The sequence below is a fragment of the Bos javanicus genome, chromosome 4, assembly GCF_032452875.1.
Source record: "Bos javanicus breed banteng chromosome 4, ARS-OSU_banteng_1.0, whole genome shotgun sequence".
In the NCBI taxonomy this organism is placed as follows: domain Eukaryota; kingdom Metazoa; phylum Chordata; class Mammalia; order Artiodactyla; family Bovidae; genus Bos; species Bos javanicus.
Genome location: NC_083871.1, coordinates 6,209,438 through 6,227,789, shown reverse-complemented (window position 1 = coordinate 6,227,789; position 18,352 = coordinate 6,209,438). Strand labels below are relative to the sequence as shown.

The 18,352-nt window shown below is 48.7% G+C and overlaps 1 protein-coding gene across 17 annotated transcripts in view; it reads left to right on the top strand.

The window, feature by feature from the left end:
- The window catches only part of IKZF1 (IKAROS family zinc finger 1), a 97,546-nt gene that overhangs the window by 19,466 nt on the left and 59,728 nt on the right, over positions 1-18,352 (top strand). For all 17 annotated transcript variants that reach the window (XM_061413352.1, XM_061413351.1, XM_061413350.1 and 14 more), the window contains one exon: positions 4,494-4,613. In XM_061413352.1, the coding sequence (XP_061269336.1) occupies positions 4,494-4,613 (120 nt within the window). The remainder of the gene's footprint in view (positions 1-4,493; positions 4,614-18,352) is intronic.

Sequence of the window (18,352 nt, the reverse complement as noted above, 5' to 3'; positions counted from 1 at the left end):
AATAGTCCTAAAATCAACACACAAAGATATGTTTGCTCCTCCTGAGGATTTTGACAAAGTGATGGAAGTTCTCCGTGGACATTTCCAGCAGGGAGAGGATCCCAGGGTTGCTGAGTACAGAGGCTCAAGCCAGTGATTGATGGCTCAGCAGCCACTGCTCAAACATGGGGGCTTTTAGGCAAATCAGATGTGCTCTTACGAACTGTCTCAGTGGCGGCAAGGCAAGGCTGCGTTCCAGCAGGCATGTGGGTGGCCATTCCACTCGCTCTCTTACAGTCCTGACTTTTTACCTGATCCACTGCACACGCCAGGGCTATGCTTTATTCTCTCATATCTTCACAGGGAGCTCCTACGGATCGACCTGGCCCCGGGGTATTTACAATCATGGTCCCTACTGTTTCCATTATTCCTTTTTCTGCATCGTGTATGAAGCAGTGAAAAGTGCTGAGATGCTGGCATGTAGCTCAGCACAGGGGACCAGACAGACAGAAGCACGTCTAGCATCTCAGCAAGTTCTAGTTGGTCTTGTTCCCAATAGACGGAGCAGATAAATTTGAAGAAAAGTGACTTGGATACATTTTCACATGAACTGAGCAGAGGGATGACAGCCCTTCACTGGACAAGTCCCAATTCTTTCTGACCCTCCCATGGGTCCTGCATACCTGACTGTCTAGATCGATCCCAGAGTTCTCCAAAGTTATCCTCAGGAAACCCAGAATTAAAAAAATAAAAATAAAAAACAATACAGGAATGCAGTCTAGTTTCTCAACCTTCTGCTTCCACCTGTCACCATGGCAGCTGGTTAATCAGAAAGGGGTACATGCACACCCCTCACTGTGCATGTTTCAGGATCCCATCACTTTGTTAAGCTGGGGTCCCCAGAGTCAGTTCTGTGGGAGCTCCCCGGGGGTCTTCACAGAAGCAAGTGGTCTGAGTCTGTGGTGTTTCAGCCTCCTTAGCCTGCAGTGTTCCCACTTTACCTAGGAGACAGATTTTGTGTATTAAAGTTCTGTGTAAGAACTAGAGATTTTCATCCAAAGTGAAGTCAGACAGAGAAGATAGGTATCATATGATATAACTTATATGTATAATCTAAAAAAAATGATACAAATGAACTTATTTACAAAACAGAATCAGACCCACAGACTTATGGTTACCAAGTGTTGTTGTTTGGTCACTAAGTTGTGTCCGACTCTTTGCAACCCCATGGACTGTAGCCTGCCAGGCTCCTCTGTCCCTGAGATTTCCCAGGCAAGAATACTGGAGTGGGTTGCCATTTCCTACTCCAGAGGATCTTCCTGACCCAGGGATCAAACCTGTATCTCCTGCATTGGCAGGTAGATTCTTTACCACTGAACCACCTGGGAAAACCATAGTTACCAAAAGGGGGGATAAATTAGGAGTTTGTGATTAACAGATACATGCTACTGTATATAAAATGTATAAACAGCAGGACCCTACTGTACAGCATGGAGAACTATACTCAATTCCTTGCAATAACCTATAATGGAAAGGAATCTGTAAAAGAATGTATATGTGTGTGTGTGTGTAAGTGAATCACTGTGCTGTACATCTGAAACTAATACAATACTATAAATCAACTATATCTCAATATTAAATGTCAATATTATTGAATATTAATATTAAATGTCAATACAAATATTTTAATTATATATTAAATAATTTAACATTAAAATGTCAATATAATTTAATATGTCAATATTAAAAAGCAGAGATATTACTTTACCAACAAAGGTCCATCTAGTCAAAGCTATGGTTTTTCCAGTAGTCATGTATGGATGTGAGAGTTGGAGTATAAAGAAAGCTGAGCACCAAAGAATTGATGCTTTTGAACTGTGGTGTTGGAGAAGACTCTTGAGAGTCCCTTGGACTGCAAGGAGATCCAACCAGTCCATCCTAAAGGAAATCAACCATGAATATTCACTGGAAGGACTGGTGCTGAAGTTCTAATACTTTGGCCATATGATGTTAAGAACCACTCATTGGAAAAGGCCCTGATGCTGGGAAAGATTGAAGGCAGGAGGAGAAGGGGACGACAGAGGATGAGATGGTTGGATGGCATCACCGACTCAATGGACATGAGTTTGAGTGAACTCTGGGAGTTGGTGATGGACAAGGAGGCCTGGTGTGCTGCAGTCCATGGTGTCACAAAGAGTCGGACACAACTGAGCAATTGAAGTAACAATATATCAATAATTTTAAAAAGATTATTCTTACCTAAAAAGAAAACAAAAAAAGAGTCCTCTGACAAACTCCCCAAAGTCCTCAAGATTTGAAGATGATTACTTTAGGAAATCAGGAGAAAAAAGAGTCATCAGGTGGTTCATAGGCCTCCTGCAGGCTCCCATTCAGAGCTCTTTCCATTTATGAAGTAGGTGAAAGTAACACTGAGTCTCCCTTCAGCTGTTGCTCCTTTTAAAGTCGTCTACTTAGGGCAATGAGATTATTAGTGATGTCATGCACATTTAGGTAACACAAGAACTGCCATCAGTTTCCCTCTGGCTTTTGGTTTTTCCCTGGGAAATTCTTACCACGCTGCCCCCTAACTCTCCATCTTGTATTGGCTATCCAAATATATCCAATAATGCTCTTTCTGAAAATATGCCAGTTGAGGTAATTACAGCTAAGCTGGGATATTAAACTGTGATGTCTCTTTGCCAGAGAATGCTATACTCTTCCCCAAAACCGTGGTGCCTGGCAGTTTCTGTTTTAAATTATTCCCCAAAGGGTCATCTCCTGTGTTGGGAATACTCCCACTGCACCTGCCTGTCCCCTGAAGCGTTGTGTTGGTCTTTCAGGTGGTTTATTCAAAGACGCAATACAGTTTCCCACTCTGCCTCGCCCTGTCTCCCAGACACGCTTTCTTCATCATCAGTACACTTTCCTGCAGGCCTGGGCTTCTGGGTGGGAATATCCTCTGTCTGCGAAGCCAGTTTGCCAGCCCAGCCAGCAGCACACAACCCCAGCCTGTCCCTTTCCCACTAACCTTCTTTGATGCTCCTTATCCCTGTGTGTCTTCCACGGCAGCGCTCATGGGCTATTCTGCAGCTGCTAGGGGCCTCACTAGCTCTTTCCCTGCCTGGGTTTATTGTCTCCTAACTCAATTTTAGGTTACATCTATGTTAGAAGATACAGGGGTTTCAATTTCAAAGAAGAGGAGCATTTTCTCCCTGTCTTGGCTTCCCAGTGTTGAATTTCTGGGAGTGGGAGTGAGTTTCCCATTTCTGGAGTTTCTGGTGAAACTTACTAGATACAGGCATCCCGTAAAACCCTATCTCACTGTTAAATCCTACTTTGTGAAGCAACTTCTGGAGTTGCGTGGGTTCTATTTCATTTTCATATTTTGAAGATAAGAATTCCTAGTAGAAGACTCACCGTGCACATGGGGTGAGAATTGTGTGAATTCCTTGTCCATCCTTCTTTCAAGTTTCCCGACCCCACTGAGTTAATCAAATTGGGCAGTTGGCTAAATATTCTCTGGCTCTGGAAAGTGAACAGACCCAGAATGTGTCGCTGTGAGCAGGATGCCCAGTCTGGTGACCTTAATACAGAGGTGTGATGAACAGGCTTGTCGGAGGGTAAGGTGGAACAAACATACAGGCAAAATTTGGCCTGACACATGAAGAGTCTTAAAAACATTCATGCCTTTTGACCGGGCCATAAAATTCCCCAGGGTTTATACTGTGGTGATTCTTAAGAACATGGGCAAAGGCTGGCTATTAGGAGGTTTACCACTGTGTTGTTTCACTGAAAAAAAAAAAAAAAAAAAGATTGAATACAATCTAGGTTCAAAAGCAGAAAAAGGATTTAAATAAATCCTACTGTGCCAATGCAATGAAGTGTTATACAGACATCACAGATAAGAGTCATGGAAGCAAGGCTATGCTGCTAAGTCGCTTCAGTCATGTCTGACTCTGTGCGACCCCATAGACGGCAGCCCACCAGGTTCCCCCGTCCCTGGGATTCTCCAGGCAAGAACACTGGAGTGGGTTGCCATTTCCTTCTCCAAGCAAGGCCATAAGAATGTCTAAAAACTAGTTTATTTTGATCAAGAAGATATGTCACCACATATTATCCATAGTATATAAGTGTCTGTGTGTGTATACACATGCACACACATCACAATTTTAATAGTGGTGATCTCTAGGTGATTGAGGGCTTCCCTGGTGGCTCAGAGGTTAAAGCGTCTGCCTCCAATGCGGGAGACCCGGGTTCGATCCCTGGGTCGGGAAGATCCCCTGGAGAAGGAAATGATAACCTACTCCATATGCATTTTTCACATCTCCGTTGTCTCATGTTTTGGTGTGGCAATGATATCCTATTATAAGCAGGATAGCAGGTTCCAATCCCCAGAGAAGCATGAACTCAGTCCATAACTTGAAGCCAAGCCATGTTGCTGGCGGGTTGCAGTGACCACCACCCTCAGGGGTGACCACGTCCCCAGAAACTCCAGCTCTTGCTTATGTCCTCAGGGAAGGAGAGCCCGCCAGTGAGTGACACCCCAGATGACAGCGATGAACCTATGCCTGTCCCTGAAGACCTCTCTACCACGTCTGGAGGCCAGCAGAGCTCCAAGAGTGAGCGGGGACTGGGTAAGTGGGCCGCCCGCCTCTCACTCACGGGCCGTCACGGGCTTGAGGCCAGCACCCCTGTTTCTCTGCGTCCCTCCAAAGACCACGATGAGCGTGTGTGAGTCCCGTCACCTGCGGTTTCCCCTCAGCCCCCATGTGAAGGGAACACGCAGTGCGGGGCGGGGCCCCGTGGTGGGGCTCTCAGCCCCACGTGGGGTGCAGTGTGACCAAGCTGAAGAGCATCCCCGAAGGCGGGCACATCACTGGTCCCCCATCCTCAGAGCACTGCAGCAATGTGCAGTTTACGGATTGTACTCACAGATGGGAAATTTATCCACTTCATGTGTTATGGCAGTAGGGCTATTTATTTTCATAGCTTTGATGTAGAAGGAGCCGAACCTGGCCCTTCTGTGTTATCCCTCTCAGACATTCACAAACCTTTCCCACAGAACAATGGGTGTGGAGGTATTTGCAGTCTCTCCCCTGGTGAGCCTGCCTAGGCTATGGAGTCCATGGTGAGAAGTCTGAATCCACCCTCTCTAGGAAAACGGAGACCCAGAGAAGTTCAGGGAATTAGCCAGGGTCACAGAGCAGAGTCAGAAGCAGACACCATTTCTGACTAAAGACTGGTGTTTATTGCAGTATACCCGGTTCTCATCAGCTAATGAGTCAGCAGTTCCTTGAAATACCTATTTTCTTTTGCATTTTATAAAGAACCAAGTGTGGAGTTGAGAGCCCCATATCTGCAGCAAAGAGTGTCCTGAGCGGTGCATAGGTCGCCATGAGACCGGACAGGCAGGAGACATCTCACAGCATCAGCTTGTAAGACCCACAGCCGAGGAGGGCACTTGTCTGAAGTTCTGAAACTCACAAGTTATTTTCCTGTAGGACATCCTGATGTGATGACAGAGAAATGTATTTTGTATGTTTTCACGTGCCTTGGAAACCAGATAGACTCTGGGTATTTTTTTTAAACTTAGCTATATATTTCGCTGAACAAACAGGGATAGTGGCTAAAATCTTCTGACGTAGATGAACCAAGAAAACAAGGGCATTTCTGAATTCCTTTTCCCTGTTAGATAGTGGCTACTGTATGTGGGCAAGTAGATGAAGAGTGTGCCCTCTTTCTACACACATCCTCTGGGGTTTCCCAAAGCTAGGACGCAGAAGAGCATGCATTGTTATAATTGATGTATTTGTGTTTAAGATTGTCTTCTGTTTATTGCAAGAGATACTGGTTTGTCATTCACTTGTACTGCTGCAGTTTCCTTTCAAGACACGTTTACAGAAATTAAAAGATCAAATTTAAATAAAAACATTAGGACAATGAGGGTGTGTATACATGATAAAGACTTAGAAAACCTCAGGGACTGAAAGGCAGAAGAAATTATGTGGATAGGTACAGGTTAACCGTTTAAATGAGCGGAGAGCGCAGACACCAGGGTTAGGACTCTGGGGTCACTATGGAGAAACTGGGGAGACTCCCCCCACTCCCCGAAATCCCCGCAGCTGACAGCCAAGGTCACCTGGGGCGTCCAGTAGAGAACTGAAAGTCGGGCTGGTTCCTGGAGAGTGAAGAACAGTCCTCCTGGTGCAGTCAAGCAAGCTTTTGTTATAAATGCCCTCACAGCCTAAATATACCTCCTCCGTAAACTTCAGGTTGTGGGAGCTCTGCGCTGGTAGGAGGTCACCGAGCCCCTGGCTCCCAGGCTGCATTCTCTGGCTGAGACGCGGTCTGGGTCCTAAAGGAGTCCCTGCAGGTGTGGCTGGTGGAGCCGGGGTAAGGTGAGGGGCGGGGTCGGGGCGGCCTGAGATCTGCGGGCTCTTCTCTGCTTCCCCACCGCCATGGGACACGACGCTCACTCCTTTCCGCATCCGATTTCTAAACACTGAATTTTAGAGTTGTAAAACTTCAGACATCTGAGAGCCATCTTTCCTTGGCTTGTGAATGGCAACTGCCACGGGGACAGGCAGGGAAAGAGGTTGTCAGTGGGGGAGGAGACAGAGGAGTGATGGGTCACTCCCGGGAAAGCAGGAAGGACAGAAGCACAGATGGGGGGCAGGGGAGCGGGAGGGGGAGGGGGGAGGTTTGTGGAGACAGGTGAGCCAGGGAGGGAAGCCCTGAGACCAGGGAGCACAGAAAAGCACCAAGGAAATGGGCTCCCCTTCACACTGGGCGCTGAGCTTTAGGCACTCTGCTTTCTGGCTGTTGAAGGGAGTCAGCCAGCTCAGGTGCGCAGTGAAGGCTGCCTGGGCAGCACTGAGAGCATGAAGTACGTTCTGTTGATAGCATTGCGGTGATGGTGGTTTAGTCGTTCAGGCGTGTCCGAGTCTTGTGATCCCATGGACTGTAGCCCGCCAGGCTCCTCTGTACAGGGGATTCTCCAGGCAGGAATACTGGAGTGGGTTGCCATTTCCTTCTCCAGGGGATCTTCCTGACCCAGGGTTTGAACCCAGGTCTCCTGCATTGCAGGCAGATTGTTTACCAACTGAGCCACCAGGGAAACCCTTGATAACATTAGGACTTTAAAAGATGAAGGGATTAGTAGCTGAAAGGAAATGCACTTGAAGGCGTATTTCATCAGCACACTGGGAAGAAGGCAAAGAACCCAGGGCCTGGGACCCACAACAGGAAGCAGGGCCCCTCCCTAAGCGGGCCCCTCCCTGCCAGAGCTCCTCCCTGCGCAGCAGTGGGAGCAGCGTAGCGGGGAGAGAAGGGCCTCGGGGGAGGCGCCTGGGCTGTTGAGGGCAGGGCAGGGCGGAGGCCGGCACCTGGGCAAGGAAGGGTGGAGTCGGGCCCCTCCCCGCTAGGTTCTTACCTCCCTCATTTCAAACTTGCCAGAGCCTTGGAACTTAGCTCGGCTCACAGGATAGTCTCCAGGGTTAACTGAAAACACGCACACACGCTTTGCTGAAGACAACAGCAAAGACACAAGAAAAAGGTCTCTTAAAGGTTTTTAAAGGAGTCTGTTGTAGCTTCCCTGGAGAGAAGGAAAGAGAGTGTATAAGATTTGCAGAACCAAGAATAGAAGAGGAATTTATTAATTAAAAAAAAAAAAAAAGTGATCCAGAGAATAGGCAAGCTGAAAACAGAGTCAAGAAGACGGGGAGGAATCCGTTAGGAGAGGGCAAGACCAAGAGAGACTGAGGTGCCGGCCACTCCTAGACCCAAGATCAAGTTGGGGGTGCTGGCTCCTCCAGTGGGAACATCAGGGAGAAATGGCGAGAGGGTAAAAGATGGTAACATATGTGAAAGTCTTTGGTGATAATAGACCACCGGGTGTCTGTTTTAGGGGAAAAAAAAAGATGCTTTTGAAAAACTCAGAGCCCCCACTCCCAGTCCTAGACAAGTGTGACCTCAACCAGGAGAACAGACGAGAGCAATGAACAAGTTGTTGGGAAAGAGTAGAAACCATCCCCTTAAGATGGGGAGAAGAGTCTCACTCACTGGTGGAGGGTCGTTCTCAGAAATAAGAAGAGTAATGGTTTTGTACTGCAAGACTTCCCTCCGTGTTGACGGAGCTGCTCTAGGACTGTGTGCCAAGGTGAGCTCCTGAATTAAAAAAAAAAAATGATATGGGAAAGAGGTGTCGAGGCAATAACTTGTCAGGACAAGGGAGTCACCCTCCTTTGGCTCCTTTTTCTTCTGGAACATGAAGGATTTAAGGTAGACACAGGAGAGAACTTCCTCGCCCTGAGGGATTCAGTATTTAGTCATCAGGACAGTCTATTCAATCAGATGCTAGCTTGTTCTTCTGAAGTGGTCTCTTTAATAATGAGAGAAATCTCGCCTCTCTGAAGTGGTTGTGTATGAAACTGCTAAAGAGGAGGATGTGCCCAGTGACCTCCTACGGCAACCCCCAAGTTTACCCACTCATCCATGGCAGGTGCCTTCGAGAAGTGGAAAATGGGTCAAGAGTCTTCTGCCAGCTGTTGGCCAGGGGCAATTAAAAGTGTCTCACATAGAAACGATGCCAAGACTGGCATCTAGCAGAGAGATAAGTGCTGTGAGTAAAGGAATGAAAAACTTCTTTTCTTCCTTCATTCAATAATCTATAGTTTCTTTCTTCCTTCGAGCATGGATTTTTGCCTATCACTGTTTTGTTCTCTTTTTGTTTGTGTGCGGGCTTCCCTTGTGGCTCAGTTGGTGGAGAATCTGCCTGCCATGCCAGAGACCTGGATTCGATCCCCGGGTTGGGAAGATCCGCTGGAGAAGGGAACGGCTACCCACTCCAGTATTCTGGCCTGGAGAATTCCATGGACTGTATAGTCCATGGGGTTGCAAAGAGTCAGACACGACTGAGCGACTTTGACTTTGCTTGTGTGAGTGGCCTTGTCCTAAAATTGGGTAGGGGTCCTCTAGCTCTCTGATGCTGTCAGTGAGCACACAGTCCTGGAGTGGAGGCGGGCTGCAAGCTGGCTGATCCCAGCAGAAAATCAGGCTGTGAATAAGGTGAATCAGGTTGTGAATAAGGTAGGGGGTAGGAGCCCTCACCCCCTTTGACTGTAGATGGTGGGCAGGGAGAGGGGAGGCCTACTTGGCTGGAGCAGGGAGACAGGGAGAGGCCACGGGTAGAGAAGAGAGGTTCGGGGCCAGAAAACCAAATGACACCCTGAGAGAGATGCCTGGCAAGTTTAGGATTTAGAATGGAATCACAGGGAAAACCCCGGGGCAGAAGCACAGCAACGCCCTGGGACTGAAGAGGAGAGATGACTGACAGGAGCCACAGGGGGTGGTTGAATGAGGACCAAAGACTTGAGGTTCAGGAAGACTTTCCAAAAGGCTCAGCTCTGTGGACAGACAGTCAGGATGACCCTGTGTACTAGTCATTCTAATGCTGAGAGAGACGTGAGGGGTGGATGCCTCTGAATATGGGGTACTAATGTGTGTTTGTACAAGCCCCTCCATGTTCTAGAATGTTCTTCCTTCGCCTCTGCTCACTTTCATGACCTCATCTCCAAAGAGGGAGGGAGGTGACAGCCAGCATTTCCTGGTGGTTTATTGTAGGCCCTGATTCCTGCAGGTCGCATCCTCCAGCATGGGATTTAGAGCATTCTTGAAGCTGAATTCTCATACCTCGAGTCCTTCGCTTGGAAGGCTTTGACCATGATTTGATTTACCCTGGTAGAAATAGAAAAGGGGAAAAAAAAGTAGGAAAAAATCTGAATTTCTTCCCTGTGGCATCCAGGAAAATGACTAAGTGTGTCTACACATAAATTTTTTTTTTTGGCCCATTAACTCAAAATAAGCATTCCTTCACTCCTTCGTGAGTTGCAGGACTGGAGTGTAAATTGTAAGAGGATTCATATGTTTTTCCCTGGTGCTTCTGTTGCCAGATCTCTCTTTAGTTCTAGGGAAGACACCAAGCCAGTCCAGAGGGGAAGAGTGGGTGAGGATGGGTGGAGGGCATTAATGCAGCCTGGGAGTGAGAGATGCTGGAGAGATCTTTTCATGATGGAAAACCGTGGGGCTTGAGTCTAATTGGAGCTGGGGCACTGGCGTCTGAGTACGGATGCTGCACCCGCTTATCTAATCAGCAGTTAGAGGAAGTCGTTTTTATCTGTGCAATGCATCTCCTCTGAACCGAGAAACCCTGCTTGAGCTCAGGAGAATTATTATCTGGCAGCATCTGAGCACTGGCTGCAGCTGAGCTCAAGCTCGCTCTGATGGGATGTGCGCTGTGAGAATCTCACAGAGAAAACCATCCAGGCCTGAGCTCCGTCCAGGGTCCGGGTTTCTCAGTTTCCAGTCTTCTTCTGAGGAACAACTCAAAGTGTGTCATTTCCATTCATGTTCGCCTCTCTGTTGCAGTTACTTAGTCCTTTTCGTAGTTGACACCCTGCTCAGTTCTTTGGGAGCCAAACCCAGAGGAGACCAAAATCCTAATTTTCCTCAGTTTCCCAAAACATGAGACATGGTATCAGAGAAAAATCATTTTGCCTACTCTCAAAATCTTTTAAGTTTGAAAAGAGGGGCTCTTATGATGTAACAGTTTCGTTGCTGCCCGTTTAAAACTGAATGTTAAGTTTTTCCTGAGCTCGGTTTTGTAGGTCAGTGCCAAACATTTGGAAATCATGGTCTTTGCAGACCATTAGGACACGTTGGTACATTAAACTAAGCTGGAGACTGTGTGCTGCGTGGGGTGCCATCCTGTCCTGGGTTTTGGTATAGAAGGTGGGGCCAGATGGCAGAGGCTTAGGAATCTTCCTGGGGGAAACTGAAACTGGAGTGTGTGTGTGTAATGCTTGTAGTGTGTGTGTGTGTGTGTGTGTGTGTGTGTCCTGAGTGGCAGTTGACAAGACCCCACAGTTGGTCACTCTGGGGGGCATCTCTCTGCTGGGACCCGGCTGCAGGGACTCTGCTGCCCCCTTGCCTTCTGGCCCTGGCAGGTGGCTTCCCTGTCGGGGAAGTGCATCACCTTGCCCATCGCCGTCACATAGGGCGAGCGCTGCAGGGTGAGGCAGGCTGCGAGGTGGAGGGCATCTGTGTGGCTGCTGTGGGTGGCACTTTCATTTGCATCAGGCGAGTTCCCTGGGAGACACCCTGGGGATCTGGAGATGGGCTGGCCAGGTGGTGGGGTCACCTCCTGGCTGGTGACTTCAGGGAGAAGCACCGAGGTAGTGACCTCACAGAACGCCTAAAATTCTCAAAAAGAAGGCAAACGCAGGGAGCAGCACACGATCAGCGCGGCAAGACAGAAAAGTGTCAGGGTCCTTCCCAGTGGCAAGAGAGACTGGGATGCAAGGAAAGGCCTGGCTGGAGGATGCAGGGGTCGTGAAGCCCCCACTGAAGTGAGGGCGGGCCCGCCAGAAGGTCGGGGATGAGAGGTCACACACTGCCCTGTTCTGCCCTGTGAGGGCCGCTGTGTCCTTGCCTGCTTGTCCTTGGAGGTCAGTGACCATAGGGCTGGAAGTTGTCAAGGCATTTGTGGCTCCAAGCAGAGCCTGCTGGAGGTCAGGCTGCCCTGGGCCCTGCCCTGAGCCCTGCCCTGGGCCCTGCCCTGCAGGCACCCCCCACCATAGAGGTCACTGTAGGATTTGGGACCATACCGTTTAGGTTGACTTTGTGCTTTGTTTGGACTTGAGTTTCTCTAACTCTTAAGAAATGAAGAAATTCCATTCAAAAGGAGCAATATTGACCAAGTCCTTCTCCCTGGCAGGCTGATGCAGCCGCTGCCTTGAAGAGCTGAGCAGTTAAAGCCTGCAGCCCAGTGACCATAAGGCACTGCATAGTACATTCATGGGACTTCAGGGTTCCTCCATAGAAAGTACAAAGGCTGGTTCCCAGCTGGGCTGTAGGGGGCTGATGGGGAGACTCAGGGAGCTGAAGGTCTCACAGGGGTGAGGAGGTGTCACGTTTGACCTTAGGAAATGGTGGTAGGTGGGTGAAGGGGATGGGGTGGGCACAGTCCCAGCAAGGCCCCTGGGTTCTGGGAGGGGGCTGTGGGTTTCAGAGGGACTCTGCAAAGTGTTTCCTCCAGACCTGAGGGCTGGAGTGACCATCGGGGACAGCACACAGCGTGTGTCCACGTGGCATGGGCATGTGAGGGAAGTGGCTAGGGCTGCCCCGTGGCATTTGGGTGGCAGTGATTCTCTTGGAACAGCGTGGGAAATGGACACAGAGTTGGCAGTTGGGGTGCACTTGAAGTTCATTGACAGTGTGTGGCCAGTCCAGCTGTGCTGAGGGATGCTGCGCTCCAGGGCCTTGGGAGTAAATGTGTGAGACTATCTGAGAGAGAGAGAGCAAGGGAGGAGGCAAAGACAGCCGTTTGATTCAGATGAAATTTCCGGGAAGAAGCATGGCATGGAAGTCCGCGCGGGAGGGAGGAAGACTTTAAGGAAGATGGGGAGAGCTGGCACTGGTGATAAAGAACCAGCCTGCCAATGCCGGAGACCCGGCTTCAGTCCCTGGGTTGGGAAAAACCCCTGGAGAAGGAAATGGCCACCCACTCTGGTATTCTTGCCTGGGAAATCCCATGGACAGAGGAGCCTGGTGGGCTACCGTCCGTGGGTCACAAAGAGCTAGACACAGCTGACCGAGTGAGCACGCAAGCATGGGGGAGAGTGGAAGGGTGGGCTGGAAGAGGGGCTGGGAAGGGGCTTCGGGAGGATGGAGCTTCCCCAAGGCAGCTGGGCAGGGGCGGAGGCCCAGGTCAGAATGTAGGGGAGCGGGAGGGGCCGAGGGCTCGGGCAGCCCTGCGCATGTAAGAATACTGGGAGGAGAGCTGGCAGCAGCCCTGGAGGACGCTCAGGTGGCCTGTGTGAGACAAGGGGGAGTTTAAGTCTGTTAGAAGGCGGGTAGGATGGAGCGAGAGGAGAGAAAGAACTAGAATGTCACCGCCCAAGTGGTGTCCCCAGGGAGGAAGGACCAGACATGCAGGAGCTGGGCTGGGGGCTCTGCCTCAGCCTGCCCACACCTCGGGGACCCTGAGACTGTCCCCCCTGGATTCAGTCTCCATTTGGGAGCCCCACATGAGAGGGGCCGTCCCTGACTCCCACTCCTCACCTGGCCCCACTTACAGGGAAAGCGTGCCTCTGGGGTCTGTTCACTGCCTCCTCAGCATCTGGTAGGTGTCCGAGACATGTGGACCGAAGGAATGGGATGGTGGCCCCGCTTTCTCAGGGGGAGGGCAAGCAGGACAGTAGAGAGACCTTTTAAATTAAGGTTGAGGGAGAGGAATGTAAGGCTGTATCTGAATTTAAGGTTTGTCCCGTGGATTATTTTAGGCCCTTTTTCTCAAGAGGGACCATTGGTATTTGGGACCCAGAGGCTTTCCCAGGCTGAGACTACCCCCAGGGGCTACTGAGCTAGTTGTATCACACCCCAACTCATCATGCCACCCTACATCTTCAAGTTTCTCAGCTGAGAACGATTTGTCCCTGAGAACACAGTCATCCTCACGTGGCTCCGTGTGTCCATTCGCATGAACTTCACAGTCAGATGGGTGTTTTGTGGCTGATCGTTTAAGATTTTTTTAATAGAGTCAGTGGGGGCTTTCCAGGTGGATCGGTGGTAAAGAATCCACCAGCCAGTGCAGGAGGCACAAGAGTCTTGAGTTCAATCCCTGGGTTGGGAAGATCCCTTGGAATAGAAAATAGCAACCTGCTCCAGTATCCTTGCCTGGAAAATTCCACAGACAGAGGAATCTGGTGGGCTACAGTCCATGGGATCGCAAAGAGTCAAACATGACCGAGCCCACACACACACAATGGAGTCAATAGTGTTCCAGAATTCATAGTAGTCTTTTTCAAAAAGGGAATAGCGTGTAGAAAAACAGGGCCCCGGAGAGGCTGGAACAGCCCAGCCTGGCATTTCCAGCCACACTTCTAGCTTTCATTTTGTGACTCCAGAGGAGCAAGTGAACTCAGCAAAGCTGGTAATTTTTTACAAAGAGAAAGCGGCGATCATCTTATCTCCATCTCTTCTGACAACCTAAATTCAGGATCACATTGTACCTAGTTGGTTTACCAAGGGAAGCAACAACAGATTCTTATCTGCGGGAGCAGAGAGATCAACAGTAGTTTCTGTTCTAGGGTTTCTGGTCCCAGTTTTATTCTCCGCTTCGTTCCATCTGTGCTGAAAGCATAGTTAGCTCTGGGTATAAAGCAGCCAACCGACATTTCGTTAACTTTCCTTCTACATGGGGTTTCAGAAAGAAATGGAAAAAAAAAAAAAAACTTTTGAGCTGTGGTTGCCAGTTACCACCTGTCCTGTCTGGTTAGGACATTTCTGATTTGGGAAGTGTAAATATAACCCAGAAAAAAAAAAAAAAAAGCTTCCCCTCCTTTTATGCAAAAGTAGAAAGGCTTAAGCACAGTGAGCCCTAACCATCGCCCTGTGAAGTTTCCACAGCACCAGGTTGATGAGATGAGAACACTTGCTTGATGGAGCCAGGCCCCAGGAAACTGCCTTCCTGGCTCCCACAGCCTGGGGCGGGGTTGAAGCCGAGCCACTGTGGCCTCCAGATAAGCCCAGCGCCCTGCAAGGTCTTAGCAGGAACTACAGTTCACACGTTACTGCAGAGCCAGCGGCTCAGAATTTTAAGCCCTTTGCCTCCTAGGACTGGAGGGGAACAGGAGCTTACAGGCAGCTCAGAGACTGTTCAGGTTCTCAGGCTGGAGCCAGAACTGCCAGGACTGGGGGAACAAGAGCTCACAGGCAGCCCGGAGACTGTTCAGGTTCTCAGGCTGGAGCCAGAACTGCCAGGACTGGGGGAACAGGAGCTCACAGGCAGCCCAGAGACTGTTCAGGTTCTCAGGCTGGAGCCAGAACTGCCAGGACTGGCGGGGAACAGGAGCTCATAGGCAGCTTGGAGACTGTGTTCAGGTTCTCAGGCTGGAGCCTGAGAGCTGAGCTCTTGTTATCTGTTGGTAGCTGAAGGCCTACTGCGGTTGGAAGATTTACACTCGAGAAATGGGCAAACGCTACAAATTAGGAGTTTGGGTTTTGTTTCTTTCTGAGAGCTGGTTTACCTGCATACGGGTGCTAATCTATGGTTGTAATGTCTTGACAGCACCAATGGAAAGCAGGAATTTTCTTGCTGATGGGGCTATGGATGTGTCTGTTTCTGTCGGGGGTGTTAGGGAAGACCCAGCCTGTCAGGGAGACCGGGGTCAGTGAGGGGTACATGCAGCTTGTCCAACATGACTTGATTCCAAGTGACGCTTTGCTGTTGGTATCACACACTAGAAATGTCACAGCAACTAGATTCTCTGTATTAACAAGCAGAATGTTGCCTTAGTGATTTAGTTTTGTTGCTGCAGGGAGTGTGATTAGAAAGGATTCTGTATCTTATTTATGACACAGCATTATTCTTCTTATTGCTGTTATTTTGAAGAACTGTAAATGCAATGGGAGACTTGTCTGCATCCCATCGATTTGTCACTAAATTACAGTGACTTTTCCAGGAAAGCATTGGCCTCACGCTCTCCTACAAAACACGTGGGACTCCATCTTCTCTTTGTATTGAGTTCCTTGGATGAAAGACAGCTCTGAGATGTGGGCACAGATGTCACAGGAGACCTCTTCAGTGGTCCCTATGTTGTGGCTTCCTTGGGACATTTCCTCAGCCAGGGCCCGGCAGTGTGAGTGGCCCAGGGAGCAATCAGAAAGCTAATCACAGCTGGAAGACCAAAGTGGCACTTTCCAGCATTCGTGCCCCGAAGCACCTGACCGAGACAGCAGCTAGATTAATGAGAGAGTCTTGGTGGCTTAGTGGTAAAGATTCTGCCTGCCAGTGCAGGAGACATGGGTTCAATTCCTGGGTTGCGAAGATTCCCTGGAGGAGGAAATGACAACCCATTCCAGTATTCTTGCCTGGGAAATCACGGACACAGAGGAGCCTGGCGGGCTACAGTCCGTGGGGTCGCAAGAGTCAGACACGACTGACCGACTAAACAGCAGCAACTTGGTGTCCTCTGTTCAGGAGTGAGTTCCGTGGCAGGGATCTTTGGGCAGGTCCAGGGCGTGTCTCTGTGAGGCCGCCTGCCAGGAGAGAACTTCCCCTGCAGGGGATGTGGCTGCAGGCTGCTGATTTCCACTGAAATCACCCGGGCCTGATTCCGGTGAAGCCCTGAACGTCCGGCGTCCTGCCCGCGGGGCGGGGTGCGATGGATGGAGCCTGCAGCCCACAGCCGCGCTGCACTCACGGAGCTCCTGGGGCAGGCAGCCACGCTCCTTTTCAGAGTGAAGGACTGCCACACTAGAGGTGAAACCCTGCTGAAATGAGAAAAGGACTTTTATGACAGCCTTGCAGGCAGCTCTATGATTATTTTTATTATTATTCTTGGAATCCAGCAGCAATTTCCTGCCTTCTTAATATCTCTAAGTCTCTCCAGTTAAACACAGTAACGGTAAAAATATGACTTCGCCAATACCCCCTCAGCACTTCTGATGTCCTTTTTCTCCCCATCATGTGAAATGATGACAATTAACTATTGTCCGGTATAGAGAGCACTTCGGGAACTTTAGCATTACAGTTCAAGCGGTCTTTGGCAAAATTCATGTTCAGTCGACAACACTGTGGTTTTAAGTGAAGTGGTTTTCATTCTGAGATGAGAACAGAGTGAGTTTGTTACGATCAACACTGCACTTACAGTTTTAAAAAAGGACTATTACTACAAATATGTGGACTCAGGGCTGATTTTTATACCTGAAGCTGGAGCTGCTGGTGTTAAGTTCTGTTAAGGGTTTGTATTTGTTCATTTGTGTGGCTTTCCCACACAAACTTTTTTTTTTTTGTGATTATTGAGGGAGTGTCTCCTAACAACACATCCTTAAAAGCCGCCTGCCCTGTGCATGGACACGCAGGCACACTGTCTGCAGTGTGTGAGAGTGTCCTCCCGGGCAGCTGGGCTCCAAGCCTCCCGAGCCACAGTGACCGTGCACAGGCCTTGGGTGGGGAAAGGTTTCGTGGATGAATGACAGCCAGCATTTCTGGAACATATTTGTGAAGTCTGGGAATCCCCTACTCTAGAGTCCATGGAATATAATGAGACACATGTAGGTAATTCTCAATTTTCTAGGAGTCACATTAAAAAAGAAAAATGACACAGGTGGAACACATTTTATTTAACCAAGTGTGCCCCAAATTTATTGTTTAAACATGCACTTATAGACAATCAGTGACTATTTTACCCCTTTTTTTTTTGTACTGAGTGTTTGAACCCCTGTGTGTATTTGAGGCTAACAGCGCATCTCAATTTGAATCACCCACATTTCAAGGCTCAGAAGCCTCCTGTGTCTAGGGGCTACCTGGTGGTTCAGACAGTAAAGAATCTGCCTGCAATGCAGGAGACCTGGGTTCAATCCCTGGGTCAGGGAGCTTCCACTCCAGTTTTCTTGCCTAGAGAATGGACGGAGGAGCAGCCTGGTGGGCTACAATCCATGGGGTCAGGAAGAGTTGGACACGACTGATTGGCTTTCACTTTCACATACTTTTCAGAAGTGTGTCATTACATCATAGCAAATGTTTTAAAATTAATTCTTGCAGAAATGAAGCCTTAGACTAGTTATTCATCCACTTTCTAAAGTAGTCTTTAACTCAGTTTTATCTTCAAAACATTTTCTCAATTGTCATCACAAAGGAATTGGAAATTTTGTATTTTAGTTCTTCTGGTTTTGGCCACATTTGATTTAGAGAAAATCTAGGTCCAGTTCAATGTTTTACATCATTTGGATTTATTTAATGTAGTTTGGTTTCAACCATAGATTTTGTAGGTATTTGATTAAATGTGTAAAACAAAACAGTTTTCCAAAGCATAGAGGCTAAGTTAAACACAGGAATTTATTATTTTTTTAGTTTCCGTTTTCATCCATTCATTTTATTCTCATGCACTTTTTATGGTCACTCGGGTGGTGGGAAATCCCTTTTAATTTTTTGAAGCAAGGCTGTTGTTTTCTAGATGGAAAGGATATCCCACGAGAGTGCCAATGAGACTGGCACCACGTGAACTGATCTCCAAAAATGGGCAGCATCACATGGTGGGCTTGTTTGCCAAAACTGTGGAGAAGGAAGCTTCTTGAAAGCTTCCTAGGACTGATATATATTCACTACCATGTGTAAAGCAGGCAGCTAGTGGGAAGCGCTGTATAACACAGGGATCTCTGCAAACTGTTCTGAAATGACCTAGAGGGTGGGGATGGTGGAAGGGAGGTCCAAGAGGGAAGGGATGTATGTATACATATAGCTGATTCACTTCTTTGTACAGTAGACAATAATGCAACATTGTACAGCAATTGTACTCCAAAGGGAAAAAAA